At 47.7% G+C, this 17,180-nt stretch overlaps 1 protein-coding gene across 3 annotated transcripts in view; it reads left to right on the top strand.

The window, feature by feature from the left end:
* The window catches only part of AHCTF1 (AT-hook containing transcription factor 1), a 1,100,496-nt gene that overhangs the window by 221,045 nt on the left and 862,271 nt on the right, over positions 1 to 17,180 (top strand). For all 3 annotated transcript variants that reach the window (XM_086927206.1, XM_086927204.1, XM_086927205.1), the window contains exon 19: positions 3,390 to 3,446. In XM_086927206.1, the coding sequence (XP_086783332.1) occupies positions 3,390 to 3,446 (57 nt within the window). The remainder of the gene's footprint in view (positions 1 to 3,389; positions 3,447 to 17,180) is intronic.

Genomic DNA, 17,180 nt, shown 5'->3' with positions numbered 1-17,180 from the left:
GACCAGGTGATGTGTTGGTCCTCAGAACCCCAAATGATGAAGGGCGGTACCGAGTGGTGACTGATGGGTGTTGGAGACTAGACACTAGTTTGGCTCTTGTCTATTTCACAAAGAAGAGTTGTTGTATGGCTAGTGGTAATAACTCTCAACCGTTATCCAAACATTTCTTTGTAAGATTTTTGACCCTCTGGTACCAGTACTAAGCATGACCTGCATGAAGGTCTTTGCTTCCTGTCAGAGGACCATCTATATTTGGGAGAGGATTGCAAGATTTCGGACTTAAGTGCCTCTCCTAGCTCTGAGACCTACTAGACTTCATGTCCTTGTGCATCCTGTCGGTCCTGTATTCCAAATGATGAATACTAGCCCTCCATTGGTGCCAATACCAAGGCAGTGGCTCCGTTCATTTGCAGGTCTTGCTGTCTGTTTACCCATACTTGTACTTGTGGATAGACCCCTCCAACATCGTGATGAGTCTGTTCAACCCTCATCAAGTACTCGCTATGGTAGTCATGGCAGTCTCCTCACTGGGCTGTGGTAATCATCATGCAAGAGGACATCATGTGGTCTTTAGTCCGCATTAGGGCAGCATCTCCACATACATGATGTAGAGCTGTGGGGTCGATCCTTTGTGCCTTGAAGGCATTCAGTATGGCCAATGTCTATTGTAGCAACAGTCTTGGCAGTGTGGAGTAGTGTCTTTGTGCTGTGCTGGGAGGCTATTTGCCTGTGGGTTTGGGCAGAGCAAATGCTACATTTCATAGGAAAGGCCCATCTGGCATGGCCCCTGAACATGAACAGATGCTCTCACCGGAACACCTTGCGTGGAAACGCCACCAGAACTGATGGAGTGATCGTCTCTAGAGCCAGGGTGTCCATCTCGGACCTCTTTGCCATGGCACAGAACTGAAAGTGTCCTCAATTTTTTTACTGTGCACATTCCTTTGAATGGCCATTTAGGCAACTCTTTCACGTTCTGCTGGTCTGATTGCCCACTGTATGCACGTCTATCGGTTCCACTTCTGACAATAGAGCTGGCACAGCAGATCATAATCTCTCTAGATTGGGGAAGGAGTATCTGCTACAACTATCTGATGGCTGCCTTTTCCTCTTCACCACAATGTGGTCTTACCTCTGCATGGTCCAGTCCTTCATTGATCCCCAAATGATGCTGCTGCACGCGTGGAGATTTAGCATACCAGGAAAGTCCTTTTGCCTCCCTGACAAAGTTACTAATATTATCTTGGTTGCATGAAAACCCTCTACGAAATCCAATCACGCAGGTTGATGGAACACATCTTAGGTATGGTTAAGAAGCCTTGGGCCCATTTGCCCTGCGTTTTCTGCCACTTTGTCGCTCACCTAGCTGGTGCTCTCTCCCTTCAAGGCTAACAGGGCTGCTCTGTTTGCATTTAATGTGTATCCCTAATCTGCTTTCATTATTTAGATCACCTTTATTGAAAGGTTTGCTCTACTTGTTTCTCCCTGCTCAGTTACTTATTCCTCAGAGGGATTCAGATATTGTTGACCTTCTTGCCAGCATTCACGTTTGAGCCAAGGTACAGTTTTACAGTTTAACTTCTTACTTTGCAAACACTATTGTTAGTTACAACAACTTCTGCAGGTAGGGTCGAAGAACTTAACCCTCTCCATTTGTCCATGTTTTACAGTTCTTAATCTGGACAAGTTAGCCCTGTCTTCTTGTCCAGCCTTCTTGCTTAGTGTGGTTTCAGCCTTTCATATGCCCCAGCCTTTTACTTTTCCATCTTTTGTCCCTTTTCAGTCATCCCACCAAGGAAGAAAAGAGAGACCACATAAACAGTTGTCGCCTAGAATTCGCTTGTGAACATGCATTTTATAAATTGAATTAACACAAAAGAAACTGGATCCCAGGTGTACAGTCTTATACTACACCAACCTCACTTGAAAAGACAGAGTAGACCATCCCTTGGCTCTTTCTAAGCTTTGTCAAATCCAAGAAAGGCAAGGAAGTCAGAAAATGCACAATTTTGTATTTGGGTCATATTCGGTATTAGGATCTGATATGCCTTGGCAAAGAAGAGTCTCAGAGGACCTGCCCACTCCTTTTAATGCCATTGCTTCCCTAAGGCCTTGTCCGCATCCATGTCTCTTAACAGATGGTCTGGTGGCTGTCATCTGCCGGGTGCACACATGGTTATCTTTGCATAAGTTTATTATTTACTGCTGCCTCACTGCTCAAGCACACATTTTCCCTGAGTTGTGCTGCATGACTCCCTTGATTAAACTAGACTACTTATTCCTACCATCCGAAGGTTATTGCTTACCATCTCCTTGTTATGCTGTAAAATCTGCCGGAAGATGAATCCGTCAAAAGTAAAAGTTACTTAACTGAATTTTCCAGGGGACGTGCCCAATCTTGTATTTAATTACTTTTATTTAAGTAATACAACTTAAATCAACTATTCTCCCCTCTCCATAAGGAGCTCCAATGCATTAATCTCCTCAATATATGTCGTGATTTTAAGTTATCACATTATTTACCTCCATCATTTCTCATTAATCAGTAGATTCTCAGCAGTGAAAGTTTCCCGGACTCATTATGTTTAGTTTGTGTCTGAGTCATGGCAACTCTGTTATTCCAGGCTGGTTAGCACCAAATAATACTTACAGATCCCTAACTGTAGTATTGCAGCTTTTTTTGCACTCCACATTCTGTGGTTAACCACTTAATCATATTTTCTTCTCTTGTTTTGTAACCTGGCCCTTGTCTCCCTTTTCCACTTTATGGCCGTTTCATTTGGCCATAGTCAATCCCAGTTAAACTACTTTCATTGGTACCCACGTGTGTTTTTTAACTGTCAACATGCCAAGGAGACTTAACTGAGCAGATAAGTCACTCCAGTCAAATTCCCTAGTTTATGTACCACTACTTGCCAGAATCTTTGCATCTTTTTCCTTTCCCACCACATGTGCATGCAAGCTCCCTCATGCGTCCTACACTGATGGATGCATAATCTTCCTGCAGATTGCTCACCACCGTCCCACGTGCCCTTATGAGTCGGTGTCATTTATAAGATACAACTGTATGCAAATTAGAATGTGAAATAAGTATCAGGCACTGACATCAGCGCAGGATGGTGTTGATGACATCCGGCGGGCACTCGCAGCTGCAGCAGTGTGACGCCACCTTTCAATGCTGTAGACTTCTGCTACGGAAATCTTTATCAGACCAGTCTGATACCAAGGGTTTTCATTTTATTGTGAGGAATCTGCAGGAAGTAAGTTTGTATATCGAAAATACCTTTACCAAAGGTGAGTTTCTTTTACTTGTGAATGCACCATACTTTAGCATTACATGTTCTTTGATCCTTATATTGTGAAATCATTCCTTTTTTTTTCTTTTATAGGCTTTTCTTGATATATATTTGCTGGAAAACGTGGACGAAACAATGAAACATGCTATTGTATCCTTTCAGTGACTTCATTTCTGATGGTTGATCCATGCTGTAACGTTTGATTTAAAAAAACAATAACAAAAATCTGTTATTGTACATTATTACTTTCAACATACAGAGATGTACATTCTGTTTTCTCTTAGTCATATATTCCTTATGCTAATGCACTTTTACTGTGTACTTCCCGTTCCCTCTTTTTCCTCCACTGCCCTTTCACATACGTTCCCTCTCTCCATACCCCTTTCTCCCTCTACCTCCTCTCTTGCGCTTACCCCTTTTTTCCCCAACTTTCCTACTGCACCTCTTACTTTATGCTCCCCATCGCATGTCTCCTACTCTCTCTCACTCTATCTCATGGTCTCTCACTCCCCAAGACCGTGTTGAAATGCAAGTGTCACTTTTGCTATGACTCTCTCTCACTTCTTGAGCCTGGCTTTCTTCTGTGTCAAACTGGATTGATGCACCGCAGCTTCTGCAGTTGTGGTTCTTCAGTTCTAGAATCTCTCCCTAACTTGATGAACTTAAAGCCACTATAGGCACTCTGGCTTTCGTTATCCACTAAGAGAGAGAGTAAATGGTTTCACAGCTCTTTAATGCTAGGACTGACAAATGGGACGATCCCCCTTAACATTTATCATAAGTGATTCTGGCCGAAGACACTAATGCGCAGCCCTCTAATTTGATATGAAAGCTAGCCAACCGTCTAATTCTGCAAGTGTTGTGGGTTTATCCCTACCCTCCATTTCCCCTCCCCACTCCCCTTTTATACGATCCACATCCGAGAAATGCTTAAATACTGATCCACAATTTTTTCTCTTATTACACATGCAAACTGTATGCCTTAAAATCTGGGTTAAGACAAAAGACTTAATAAACATAGCCTAACACTAATCATAATTCACTCCCTGACCTTCACAGATTAGCAGGTTTACTCTGCAATTTGATCACAGTGCTACCATTTAAGGTTCTTGGCTGGCAGTCCCCTCTGTAGACATTTTTTGTATAATTTCCTCAAAAAGAGACATCCTGATAATCACAGTCAAAATTTCTGTATTTATCCCCCTGTTTAAAACCAGTTAAACTGAAATTCTGTCCATCTGTTTTAATATAAATTTTATATCTGCGGGATTCACAACCCTTTTCTTAACCTAAATTAAGCGTAAGCAACCCTTCTTACATGAAGTAGTCACCCTCATGCAGAGTAAATATGCTGACTGCAAAGGTGGCTTCACTGATTTCTATCAGCAATGTTCGTTTAAATGGGAGCTGAAAGGTATTAATGTCGCTTAGCTCCCTCTTAGGATTGCCTCTCCAACCAGTCTTGGCCGGTTTTTCAAATATTTATAATTCCCAAAGACCAGAGGCTCCATTAACTTTATTTTGTGTAAGCATATAACTAAGTAATTACAAGAACCGTTACAAACAAATAGCGTGCAATAACATTGATGCACTCCACAATGTTCAAGAGACTATGTTGAGGAGATAATTAGGCGTACAAAGGTTGTTAGTCGCACAGCATCAATTAGACTCTTTTCCCTCAACCATTGTCAGGATTCCATTCCTGGCTTAATTGACTTAGCTGCCTATCCCCGGTCTTTACAGTAGTCATCTACTTTGTCTTTGGAGGTGCAAAGTGGACCAAACTTGATTGTGATCGATTTTTGCAAAACTCTAAATTTCCACTATGATCATACATAGATGCCTAAATGGAAAGGTAGAACAGTCATAATGTAATTGTTTTATTACAAGCAGGTAGTTGGACCTAAAATGCTTAAGATGTAACTGATTTCATTGTTTGGCTCCCAAGAAATGAACAAAAGCCTGTCCACCAACACGTTTTAGAAAGGCAAAGAAGATTAAGCTGAGTAGATCATAGATGAAAGGCAGAAGATTAAGGAAGAAATAGCTGTTATAAGTAAGTCATGCAAAGCTATAGTGGGAGTTCTAACTGCGAGGGCCACCCGAGTTGGGTCCAAATCTTGGGTGACCTCCGGTGATTCAAGCCTCTGTTTTGTGTTCATTAGCCCCTATCCAAGTGTTCAGCTCAGTTAAGCTGGTGAGGAAGCTAGATTGGGCTTGCCCTTGAGTGTCTTCAGATGACAGTCTGAGTATCTTCCATGTAAGTTGTCAAGTCGAGCCAGGCTTAGTCATACTGCGCATGTGAATGAGGACACACCTTTCCTGAATAATTCCTCCAGTATATCGGGTAGCTTTGCTGGTTGTCCTCTTACCCCCTAGGCTTTTTGTCTTCCTGATGTTGAGTAGGCTAGCAGGGGGTTGAATCCTCTCAAGGTGATTGCCAGGCTTGGTAGTCACCATGAAGTCAGGATTGTTTGCACTAATAGGTGTAGCTGAGGCGTCAGACTCATGGGTGAGTTGGTGTGGCATGCGTATCTGAAAGAAACACATTAGTTATAAATTCCTTAACTTTGAATTACCCCCAGGTGTCGGACTGGATCCGGAAAGTTTTTTCGTCTGCGGTACCTCTGCGCATCAGAATGTGGCGTCGGTCAGCTCGCGTGCATCGTCGTGGTCGCCGGGATAACGTTGCGGTAGACACTTAGACGCATCCCTCGCAAGATGACATCAGTTCTTTCTTTTTCCAAGCCACCCAGCGCAAATCCGGGAAGAGCAGTACCTCAGTCATTTTTTTACTATGTTTTTGCTCGACTTTTGTCGTAGTCTTGTTTCGAGTCTCCAACTTCGAGGGATACCCGGTTTTAAGGCCTGCGGTTCCTTTACCAGACTGATGTAGGTGATGGATCCGCACCGTGTGTGCCTCTTTTGCCTGGAGCGCGACCACGACCCCAAGTCGTGCTCCGACTGTCAGTTGTTGACGCCGAAGGCTTTGCAGGAGTGGTCCCGAAAGCTGCTTGATCGACTGCAGTTGGCTCCGCACCGTTCGTTGTCTCATTCGAGAGAAGGACGAGGGACCGGTCATGGAACCACCATCAGTCCGGCTCGAAGTCTTCGCACTCTTAGTCGGGTAAGTCGAAGCATAAGAGGAAGTCGAAGAAGCATTGTCGCTCTTCGCCTTCTCCTCGTTGGTCGGCTGACTCGACAAGGCGCGTGGGTGGTGCCACTCCCGCGGCTCCCCTTGGTTCCAGGCCTGGATCCGGATCGACGCCCGTTGACCATATTACACCTCCACCGGCGCCACTTCCAACAGCACCACTATCTTTCCCGAAGCCGGTCGGCCCCCTGGCCGGCGTTGACCCCAGCCTCCTTCCTGATGTGGAAAGTGGGGTTTTCATGCCCCTGTTAACTTCTGGGGCCCTTTCCAACCACAGTGGCAAACAGAGGAAGATGATGAGGGCTGGGTGGGATCATTTGACCCTTTAACTTACCAGCTTGAGTCCGAACAGGAACGGAGAGAGGAACTGGGGGATGCCACTGGTCTTGACACTTCACCCGACCTTGGCATGTTGTCTCCTCCTACAATGGCTACAGAGGAGGTAACGTCATACACTGTGGTATCCCATAGGGCGGCCGAGGCTTTCAACCTCTAGGTTCCTACGGTGGCAGTCAGGACTAACCTCCTGACTGAGGTGCTTCAACCGAGTGGGAGCTCTTCGGAGCCCCTGCTTCCGTTTAATGAGGCCCTCACCGACGTCCTTTTGGGCACCTGGTCCAGGCCCAACACGGGGGCTTCCGTGGACAGGATGCTCGCCCAATGCAACCGCCCGGCTCCGGGCGACCCCACTTTCCTCTCCCAACTCCTCACCCTGGAGAGCTTGGTGGACCAAGCCTCCACAAGCACTGTGGGAAGAAAATCTTCTCTTCTGCCAGCTTAGGGCTGCGGTCAGTAAACACTGCATGTCTCTTGGGTTGTCATTCGCACTCCGTGCGGGATACGGTGGCGCAAGTGATGCCTCAGTGTCCAGAGGATCCCCGGGCAGTGCTTCCCCAGGCTGTTGCCGCCGGGAGAGATGCAGCTAAGTTTAAGATCCGTTGTGGGCTGGACACTGCCGACTTTCTGGGTAGGACTATTTCAAAGTCGGTAGCGCTTCATCGGTGCGCCTGGCTGAGGTCCACTGGCTTTTCAGGGGATGTCCAGAACACCTTGATGGACATGCCCTTTGATGGCCGTCACCTTTTTGGCGACAAAGCAGACAACGCACTAGAGTGCTTCAAGGACTCACAGGTTACGACCAAGTCCTTAGGCCTCAACTCCCGTCCGGTGCTTTACGCGTCTTTCGTGGCTACGGACGGGTGCTACGTCCCACCCAGGGCCACAGGCCACAGCAAGTTACCCAACTTTCACGCGGCCGGGAATGAGGGAACCAGCATTGTGGTTCAGGCCACTCCCCCCCTCTCCCCTCTGCAGCAGCCTCAAAACCTTCCTAGTCAGACCTTTCAGGCCCATCGAATGCCAGTGGGCGTCAGGATTCGCCATCACCTCCCCCACTGGCGCACCATCACTTCGGACAGGTGGTTTTGCAGATAGTCCGAAGGGGCTACTCCCTCCCCTTCGAGACACCCCTCCAGCCATGCCACCTCGTTACCACCACATGTCGGAGGATCAGCTTGCACTTCTCTAGCAGGAAGTTATAGCTCTCGTGGCCTAAGGGGCCATCAAGCACGTTCCTGTCCCAGAAGCAGGTCGTGGTTGCTACTCCTACTACTTTCTGGTTCCCAAGAAGGACAAGGGCCTGTGTCCTATCTTGGATCTCAGGGACATCAATCTCTTCCGCCGGAAGGAGAAGTCCAAAATGTTGACGCTTGGTCAGGTCTTGTCTGCCCTCGACCAGCAAGACTGGATGGTAGCGTTGGACTTGTAGGACACTTATTTCCACATCCTCATCATACCGGCGTTACCTGCGGTTCACAGTAGGCCACAAGCATATTCAGTTTACTATGCTCCCCTTTGGCCTTACCATCCCCCCTCGGGTGTTCACGAAAGTGATGGCGGTGGTCGCAGCACATCTGCGCAGATCAGGGGTTTGTCTTCCCCTATCTCGACGACTGGCTGTTGAAGGCGGACTCACCCCAGGTAGTCGTCTCCCACCTCCAGACTACTGCCGACCTCCTTCATCAGCTGGGGTTCTCCATCAATGTGCTGAAGACGCACCTGATTCCCTTTCAGAAGCTCCTCATCGGAGCGGTTGTGAACACTGTGCAGTTTTGGGTCTATCCTCCCGAACAGCGAGTCCAGGACATTCGGGCTATGATTCTGATCTTTCAGCCCTTGTCCTGGGTTTCGGTCAGAATGACCCTGACCCTGAGCCTGCTAGGCCTCATGGCTTCCTGCATCCTGCTGACCAATGATGCCAGGTGGCATATGCGGTCTCTGCAGTGGCAACCTGAAGTTCCAGTGGTCGCAGCATCGGTGAAATCTCTCCGACTACATCTGGATCTCGGAGGGCACTGCTCAACAACCCGCAGTGGTGGCTCACGATCCAGGATTGGGTCAGTGGCTGCTCCTTCTCCCTTCCCCAACCCGACCACACTGTGGTGACGGATGCCTCCCCTCTGTGATGGGGCGGCCACATGGGAGAGGCGGAGATCAGAGGCCTCTGGTTTCCGGCGGAGTCTGGGCTTCACATCAAGTTCCTGGAGCTTTGGGCGATTCGTTTTGCACTGAAGTCATTCTTTCCCTCTGCCCGGGGAAGAGTAATGCAGGTGTTCACGGACAACAACACCACCATGTGATATTGCAACAAACTGGGCAGGGTGGGGCCGTGGATCCTATGTCAGGAGGCCCTTCGCCTCTGGACATGGCTGGTACATCAATGCATTTCCTTGGTGGTTCAACACCTGACACGTTCTCTGAATGCCAGGGCGGATAAACTCATCTGTAGGTGCATGATGGATCACGAATGGCGTCTTCACTCGGAGGTGGTGCAAGGTCTCTTTCAACAGTGGGGAGTCTTGGTTAGATCTATCTGCCACCTAAGAGAATGCGCAATGTCAGCAATTCTGCGTTTTGGAATTTCCAAGGCGGCACTCGCTCGGTAATGCTTTTCATCGCGAGTGGGGTTGCAGTCTTTTGTACATCTTTCCGCCTATACCATTTCTGCCCAGAGTTCTGAAGATCAGGCGTAAGTCATTCTTGTGGCTCCAGATTAGGTACGAAGAGTCTGGTATCCCGAGCTGTTCAACATGGCCATTGATCCTCCGATCAGACTGCCTCTTCGGGAGGATCTTCTGTTGCAGCAGCAGGGGACGGTCCTCTACCCGAACCTGTCCAGTCTCCACCTACTTGCGAGAAGATTGAGTGGCGGTTGTTGACGTCTTTCGACTTGCCTCCCGAAGTCTGTGACGTAATTTTGGCAGGCAGGTGTCCCTCCACTATGACGGTATACGCCTGCAGGTCGAACAAATGCGTGGCATGGTGCACAACAAGTGCTGTGGATCTCCTTTCTGCCCCTCGCTCTGAAGTACTCTTGTTCCTTCTCTCTGTAGCCCAGCAGGGCTCTGCTCTGAGCACTATCAAGGGCTACATTCCAGCCATCTCTGCTTTCCTTCAGCTGCCCGATCAGCCTTCTCTTTTCAAGTCCCTGGTAGTTAACCATTTCTTGAAAGGCTTAATGCATCTTTCCTCCAATTCCTTTCGTTATGCCTCAGTGGGAATTGAATATTGTACTGACTTACTTAATGTGTGCTCCTTTTTGAGCTGCTTCATAACTGTCCTTTACGTTTCTTAACCGCACAAGGTGGTTCTCCGACCTGTCCATCCTTTCTTCCTAAGGTGGCCACTGCCTTTCACATCGGGTAAACAATTACTTTGCCCACCTTCTTCCGCCTCCGCATCTTTCGAAGGAAGAAGAGAGACTCCACTGTCTGGACCCAAAACTGCCTCCCTCCTTCTATCTGGATTGCATAAAAGAGTTCCGTATCGATCAACTTTTTGTTGGCTATGTAGGTGCAAAAAAGGGTTGGGCCGTACAAAAACGCACCATTTCTCGATGGGTCGTGTTGTGTATTAAGGCTTGTTACTCTCTAGCTAAAGAGGAGCCTCCAGTGGGGCTTCACGCTCACTCCACCAGGGCGTCTGCAGCCACTACTGCCTTGGGAAGGTGAGTGCCTCTGAATGACATCTGTCAGGCGGCCACGTGGGCATCGCTGCACACGTTCACCAAACACTGCTGCCTGGACAGCCAATTCCGGTGAGACAGCTTCTTTGGCCGTTCTGTTCTCCAGGAATTTCTGGTGTGATCTTGGTTCGCAGACCCACCACTGGGGTTAGTATTGCTGGGGTATCTCTTCTTTGGTAAGTAATCTATAATTAACCTGTTTCTTTCAGATGCACAAGTTACTTACCTTCGGTAAAAATATATCTGTAAGAAACATTAGTTATAGATTCCTTTCCGCCCCACCCATCCTCCCCGTTCTGCGAACTGATTTCTAGGGTTAAGGACATCCTCTCAGGGCCCTAGTTTTGTGCACCAATCGTCTGTGTCTTGCATGGCTCTGCATTTCTGGCGCGGACAGTCGTGTACAGAACTGCCGTCAACGCGCGAGGCAGCATCTAAGCAGCTATTGCAACTTCATTCTGGCGACCACGATGCTGGCGACGCATGCAAAGCCGACCAACGCCACCTTCCGACGTGCAGAGATACTGCTTACGAAAAAACTTTCCCGATCCAGTCTGACGCCTGGGGGTAATTCTAAGGTAAGGATTCTATAACTAACTAATGTTTCTTACAGATATATTGTTACCGATGGTAAGTAACTTGTGCATTAGGAACAGAAGGGGATTGTGGTAACTCAGGGTATAATTCAGGCGAGGGTGACAGGAACAAATGCCGTTCAGCAATTTCATTTTCCCTGTTGATGACCTCCCGGGTTTGCTGTAAGAAGCTATCTAGAGTGGTGCCCAGCGTGGGTTTTGGTGGGTAACCCTATGCTTCCCCATGGTGTGCAGACAGCAATAGACCATGGAGTGATGATTTGGAAAAAGCTCTGGGCACAGAAACAGAGGAAAAGTAAAGAAAATTGAGTACTCAGTACCTTATGCAGAAAATGGAAATTGGGTGGCCCATCACAGCCTTCTCCAGATGATGACAGGCGAAGACCGGCCCAGTCTTGGTGCTTTGAGTTTCAGGGCCGTGCTATGTAGCGCTGTGAGAGTCCGCTCCCCTGGTGCCTCAGGTACCTCCTGGCACAGTGATGTGGGGCTTGAAGTCCCTAAGCAGACAGCTTTGTGTCCTGTGCTGTATGTTTCATGGCCGGGCTATGTAGCTCTCTGAGATTCCACCTCCTGGTGCATGGTGATGTGGGGCTTGAAGTCCCCAGCAAGACAACTTTGCGTCCCTGGAGTATGAAGGTGCCATCGGAAATGTATGCTGAGGACAGCAGTTTAACAGGAGCCAGATAGTAAACCACCTGAGAGACTCAATAACCGAAGTTAGGGACAGTGTCCACAATGGAAGTATTTTTGAGAATTTTGAGGTGGCAAGTGTGCAGAAAAAAGCATTAAGAGTAACTTGGGAACATTATTTAGCTAGAGTAGGCAGAGTGGAGTTAGATAGAGCTGAGGCAGCCAAGAATTAAGATGTAGAATTGAATGCTATTATGGTTAGTGCAGGCAAAAGTAAGGGGGTTGGATACACTGTTTTATGCAGGTGTGTTTGTATAATGCACACCTAGTTAAAAGGCAGCAGAGTGCTCCCCAAATTCAAAGGCTAAGATGCATTCAGCTAGTTGAAGTGTTAGTTTGGTTCGGACAGCAGTAGTGAGCTGTTAGTGCGCTTTGGAGTAGGGTTCTCTAAAGATGCATCTGTAACTCTTTCTTAAATTGTAGAAGGTCTAGGGAGGCCCAATGAAGAGAGGAATATTGGTCATATATTGAAAAGGCGTGTGCTTTGTTTTTTCTTATTTTCACTTCCTTATCTCCTGTGTGATGGTGTCTTAGCTGTGGTTGTGCACAGATTCACCAAAGTTAGGGAGCATGCCAGAGGGTGCTTATTGATGATGACTTTGTACATGATGCACCTGAGTTAGAAAATAGTGAGAGTCAGGAAGACAAACCAGTATAGTCATCTGTGTTCAGGGTGTTGTGGTTTTATTTATTTAGGGTGCAGAATGCCCATAAGGAGTTCAGGTGTTCAGCCTGAGAGGTCATGGAGCAGATGTTCCCACCATCCACATACATATGTATGAAGGTTTGCACTGCATGGGTCTGCATAGAACAATGTCACTTTCTTTAGCAGAGCAAGCTGGTAGCATGCAGTCTTGGTTTTTCTGGTCCTTGAGCAGGGGTGTATATTTATGCTTAGTATTGAGGGGAAGGAGAAATTGCGGATGTCTTGCCATTGCAATGACACTGCTGCCAAGATTGTGATCTCTTGTGTGTCTGTGATTCTCAAGGCTTCACTTAACTCCTTCTCAGTCCCAAGGCAAGGAACAAAACATAGCCCTCTTCATGATGAGAAAAACTCGTTTGAATTCCCCTTATGCGGCACCTCTAGGAGTACAAATTGGCCATTGTCACAGCCAAATTGCTGAATGCCATCCATACGGTTGAATACATGTAGCAGTCCATCTGCTGAAGGCAAACCTTGGAGGTGATGATGCAGACTGAGCCCCTGATAAGGCCATCATTGCCAGATGTATTTCCCAGTTTATAACCCTTTGCTTTTCCTTGCATTTGTCGGACCTTCCATCTGGATTCTAAATATGGTTAACCAAAGTGATTACTGCTTTAGTCGAATTTGGAAGTGATATATGCCACTGTGGCCTTTGCGCATTCTCAGCTTTTTCTTGGAGCATCCATTTTGGGTAGAAAAAACGTCTGCAACCTGTACGCCTAGGCCTGTGGCAACTTCTCCTTACTTTCTTGTTCTCAGTACCATGGAAGTGGTTTCTGGAAAGGTTTGCCATGAATGACATATGTTTGTTTTGTGTGTGTGTGTAACCAACTGGGACAGAGGTTTGAAGCAATTCCTCATTCCACAGCTAATGGGCCAGATACCCATTTATTGATGATGTGGGAAAAAACAATGTCAGAACCCATTTCAGAGGGCTACGCGATACTAAGGGGATAGTAGGCTCAACTGTGGCTTTACCCCTGATGTCCTTGAACCCTTCGAATTTAATTTGAATTTAAAAGCATTTGTTTAGCGCGCTTATACCCAGCGGTTTCATGGCGCTGAAGGAGCTACTACCGGCAACAGCGACAAGAGGGACAGATTAGGCATCAAAAGCTCTGGAAAAGAGGAAGGTTTTGAGATTCTTCCGGAACTCCAAATAGGAGGTTGCAGATCTAAGGGTCATAGGGAGGGAGTTCCAGAAGACAGGTGCGAGGACCGCAAATTTCGCCCCACCTGCTTTCTTTTTCTTAAAGCGAGGGGTGGCCAGGAGTGCCATGTGGGTAGAGCGGAGTTCTCTGCCCGGTAGGTAAGATTTGATGGCCGAGCATATAAACACGGGGGCAGTGCCCATCCTAGCCTGGAAGGTGAGGCAACCTAGTTTAAATAAGGCCCGCTCCCTCACAGGTAGCCAGTGCAATGATTTCAGCAGTGGGGTTGCTCGATGGAATTTGGGCAGCCCATGGATCAGGCGGGCAGCCTGATTTTGCACTAGCTGCAATCTGTGTATGGCATAGGCCGGTGCGCCGTTGTAGATTATGTTCCCATAATCGAGGCGCGAGAGCACCATTGCCATCACAATTATTTTCAGTGCCGGGAGGGAAAAGAAGCGGGATATCTTTCTAATTATCTGGAGGGAAAAGATGCAGGAGGAGACCACCGAGCTCACCTGGGGGTTTACAGATAGTTGGGGATTGAGAAAGATCCCGAGGGTTTTAACTTTAGGGACCGGGAGAGGGGGGACACCAAGTGAAGGGGGCCAGAACGAAGGGGACCAGGGACTGCAATTACCTCCTGTCAAGACCAACTCTGTCTTGTCAGGGTTGAGTTTGAGGTGGTTGCAGTTCATCCAATCTTGGATGAATAACATGACGGTTTGAAAGTTTTGAACAGAGGAGGCAGAGTGAGAAAGATTAAAGATACGCTGGAGGTCATCGGCGTAAATAAACACCGTGACCTCAAGCTGCTGTAGTGAAGAGATAAGGGGGTAGATGTATAAATTAAACAAAAGAGGGGATAAGGAGGAGCCCTGAGGGACGCCACACTCCACCTTTCGTGAGGAGGCAGTAAAACCGGTGAAATGAACAGCCTGTGCCCTGTCACACAGGAAGGAATTAAGCCAGGAGAGGGCAGAGCCCTCTATGCCTGCCGCCTTGACACGAGTGAGAAGGATGGAGTGATCCACCGTGTCAAAAGCGGCGGACAGGTCCAAAAGAACAAGGGCTTGCGGGAGGTTGATGTCAATACCCTCGCGGAGTCTGTCCATCACTGAGATCACCACCTTCTCTGTGGAGTGCAGAGGTCGGAAGCCCGCCTGGCAAGGGGAGAGGCACTGATTTGCCTCCACATAGGTGCTCAGGGTACTCGTGACGTGGGTTTCTAAGACCTTTCCCAAATAGGGTAGGAGGGAAATGGGGCGGTAATTAGCAGGGGACAGGGGATCAGGGCCATTTTTTTTTTAAAATTGGGATAATGACTGCTGATTTGTGAGAGGGAGGAACCACACCATTGCTTAGTGAGTCATTAAGGAACGTAAGAGGAGGGGTGGGACAAGCCGAGAAGATCTCTCTTAAAACATGGGCGGGACCAAAATCCAAAGGGGAACCCGACTTCACCCGTCGAAGGAGAGGAAGGAGGGAGTCCTTGGTCAGCAGTGGAATGCTAGCCAGTTTGGAAGTAGAAGGGGGAGGGGACGGGTTAACAAAGGTTAGTGAAGGAGGTGGTATATTGATTTTTATCTGTGCGACCTTCTCAATGAAAAATTCATTCAGCGAATCGCAGAGATGTTGAGAGGGAGGGACTGTTGTCGTGACTCTGTCAGATGCTGCCAGTTCATGGACGGTAGCAAAAATCTCTTTGGATTGGGACTCTGCCGCTAAAATCCTTCCTGAGTAGTATTCTGTTTTAGCCTCAAGAATGCCTTTTTTGTAAATCTGTAAGGCAGAGTGGTATGCGGCTTTCAGTGAGGGGCTGTAGGCTCTACTCCAAGCTCTCTCAGCTCTCTGTGCCGCTAGTTTTTTCACCTTAAGGTCAGAGTGGAACCACCTATTTGCTGGATGGGCTCGCTTGACCGTAATTCGCCCTTCCTACTATGGATTCTGAGGGACTTGGCTAAGTATCCCTTCTGCACTTGGCTCTCAGTAGTAGCTGTATTCTGGCAAGCAAAGCTACCTCAGATGGGGGGTGGGAAGTGGATACAGGCCAGTGAGCATGACTCAACTCATAGTGCAGATAGTATGAACAATAAATCAATGTCTAGTCAAATACTTGCTTTTATATGATAAATAAATATTGTATTTTTAGCTGTACACATGCAAAGGCATAAGGTATTCAGGAGCCACAACACTATCATCAGGGGAGATCCTTCCTTCAGCTCCTGACTGAAGCCAAACTAGGGTGCGCTGTTGTACGCGATGTCGTCTGCAGTCCTCAGTGGTCAGTCCGATCATTTCCTTCACAATGTGGGTCCAACCTGGCGAACAAAGCCTCAGTCTCTTCTTCGGACAGCCACCTAAAGCCTTGGTAACGTTGGCACTGGGAGCCCCTCCTGGCATACAGGTTACAGCAGTACTTAACAGCACTATCTTGGTGCCAGCATCCATGCCAAGATCATTACGAGTCTCTACACTTCTGGAAATAATAACTTTACCGGTGGCATACAGGAGTCACCGCAGCATAGCAGTACGGGTCATCTAGACTCGCCCTGCACTTAACCCCAGGATCATTCTCTGACAGCGGAATGTAGGGGTTGCAGAAACTGCACACGGGCAATGACCCCGTCGGTGCACAACCTCATCCTTACTCAGAGAGTCCTCTTGCATAGTTCCCTACTGGACCATGATCCCTCCAACTTCTTCTCTTCCTCACAGGGCATACTGGTTTTGACAAGTGGTCAGGCGCCGGTGCTCCAGGTGAGTTGATCTGGGTGTCCTAGGTGTTGTACCCTTACCCAGCAGGGAGATTAACAGGCCCTTGTCCCCAGCCCTGGTCACAGGCTGAAGTCTTGCAGAGCTTCTCCTTCTCACACAGCTTGTGTGGCTACTTGGTGGATGAAAAATGTTGGGGTCTCAACCTCCCCCTTCTATAGTCCGTTTTCAGATACCTAAATGTAATTTAGGCTCTGAGTCTTTAAAGTTTTATGTTGGGGTTCTGCTTCTTTCGAAGTGGACCTATCTCTTTTTCTTTCCATATTATAGAATGTCTGCCACAGAAGGCAAGACTCCGAAGCGGAGGGTCCCACAACACAATTGTACACAGCTTAGCCAATCAGTGAGAAGTGCTTCAAAATGTTTAACCCAGACTCTCAGCCCTGCTCTTTATGATTAACTTATCAGCCCTATCTCCTTCTCTGAGATGTATCCAGGCCTCTTCCTTGTGATCTATCCCTAAATCAAAGAGCAGTTTGAAGTGTAAAGGGAGTCTGTTCCTTTTCCCCTCCAATGTGTGTCCAACCCAGCTCACAGGAATGCAGCAAAACTCAAATCGGTCTTGGGGGGGGGGTATTCCCCTCCTTTTTGTCTTTACCAGGCAGGCCTGTAATGTAGCATTGCAGGCACACATACAAAGTGTACATTCACAACATACATTACATCCTGTCCAGCATTGTTAACTCCATGCATTGTAACCTTACATGTACACATGAATTCAGCACGCACACTCAGTCTCCCCACACTGTTCAGCATTGAAATGTTTGTGTGTAAACAGGGTGTGT

This window comes from Lissotriton vulgaris, chromosome 6, assembly GCF_964263255.1.
Source record: "Lissotriton vulgaris chromosome 6, aLisVul1.2, whole genome shotgun sequence".
Taxonomy (NCBI): domain Eukaryota; kingdom Metazoa; phylum Chordata; class Amphibia; order Caudata; family Salamandridae; genus Lissotriton; species Lissotriton vulgaris.
The sequence above is the reverse complement of the archived record's forward strand: the minus strand, read 5'-3'. Positions and strand labels throughout refer to the sequence as shown.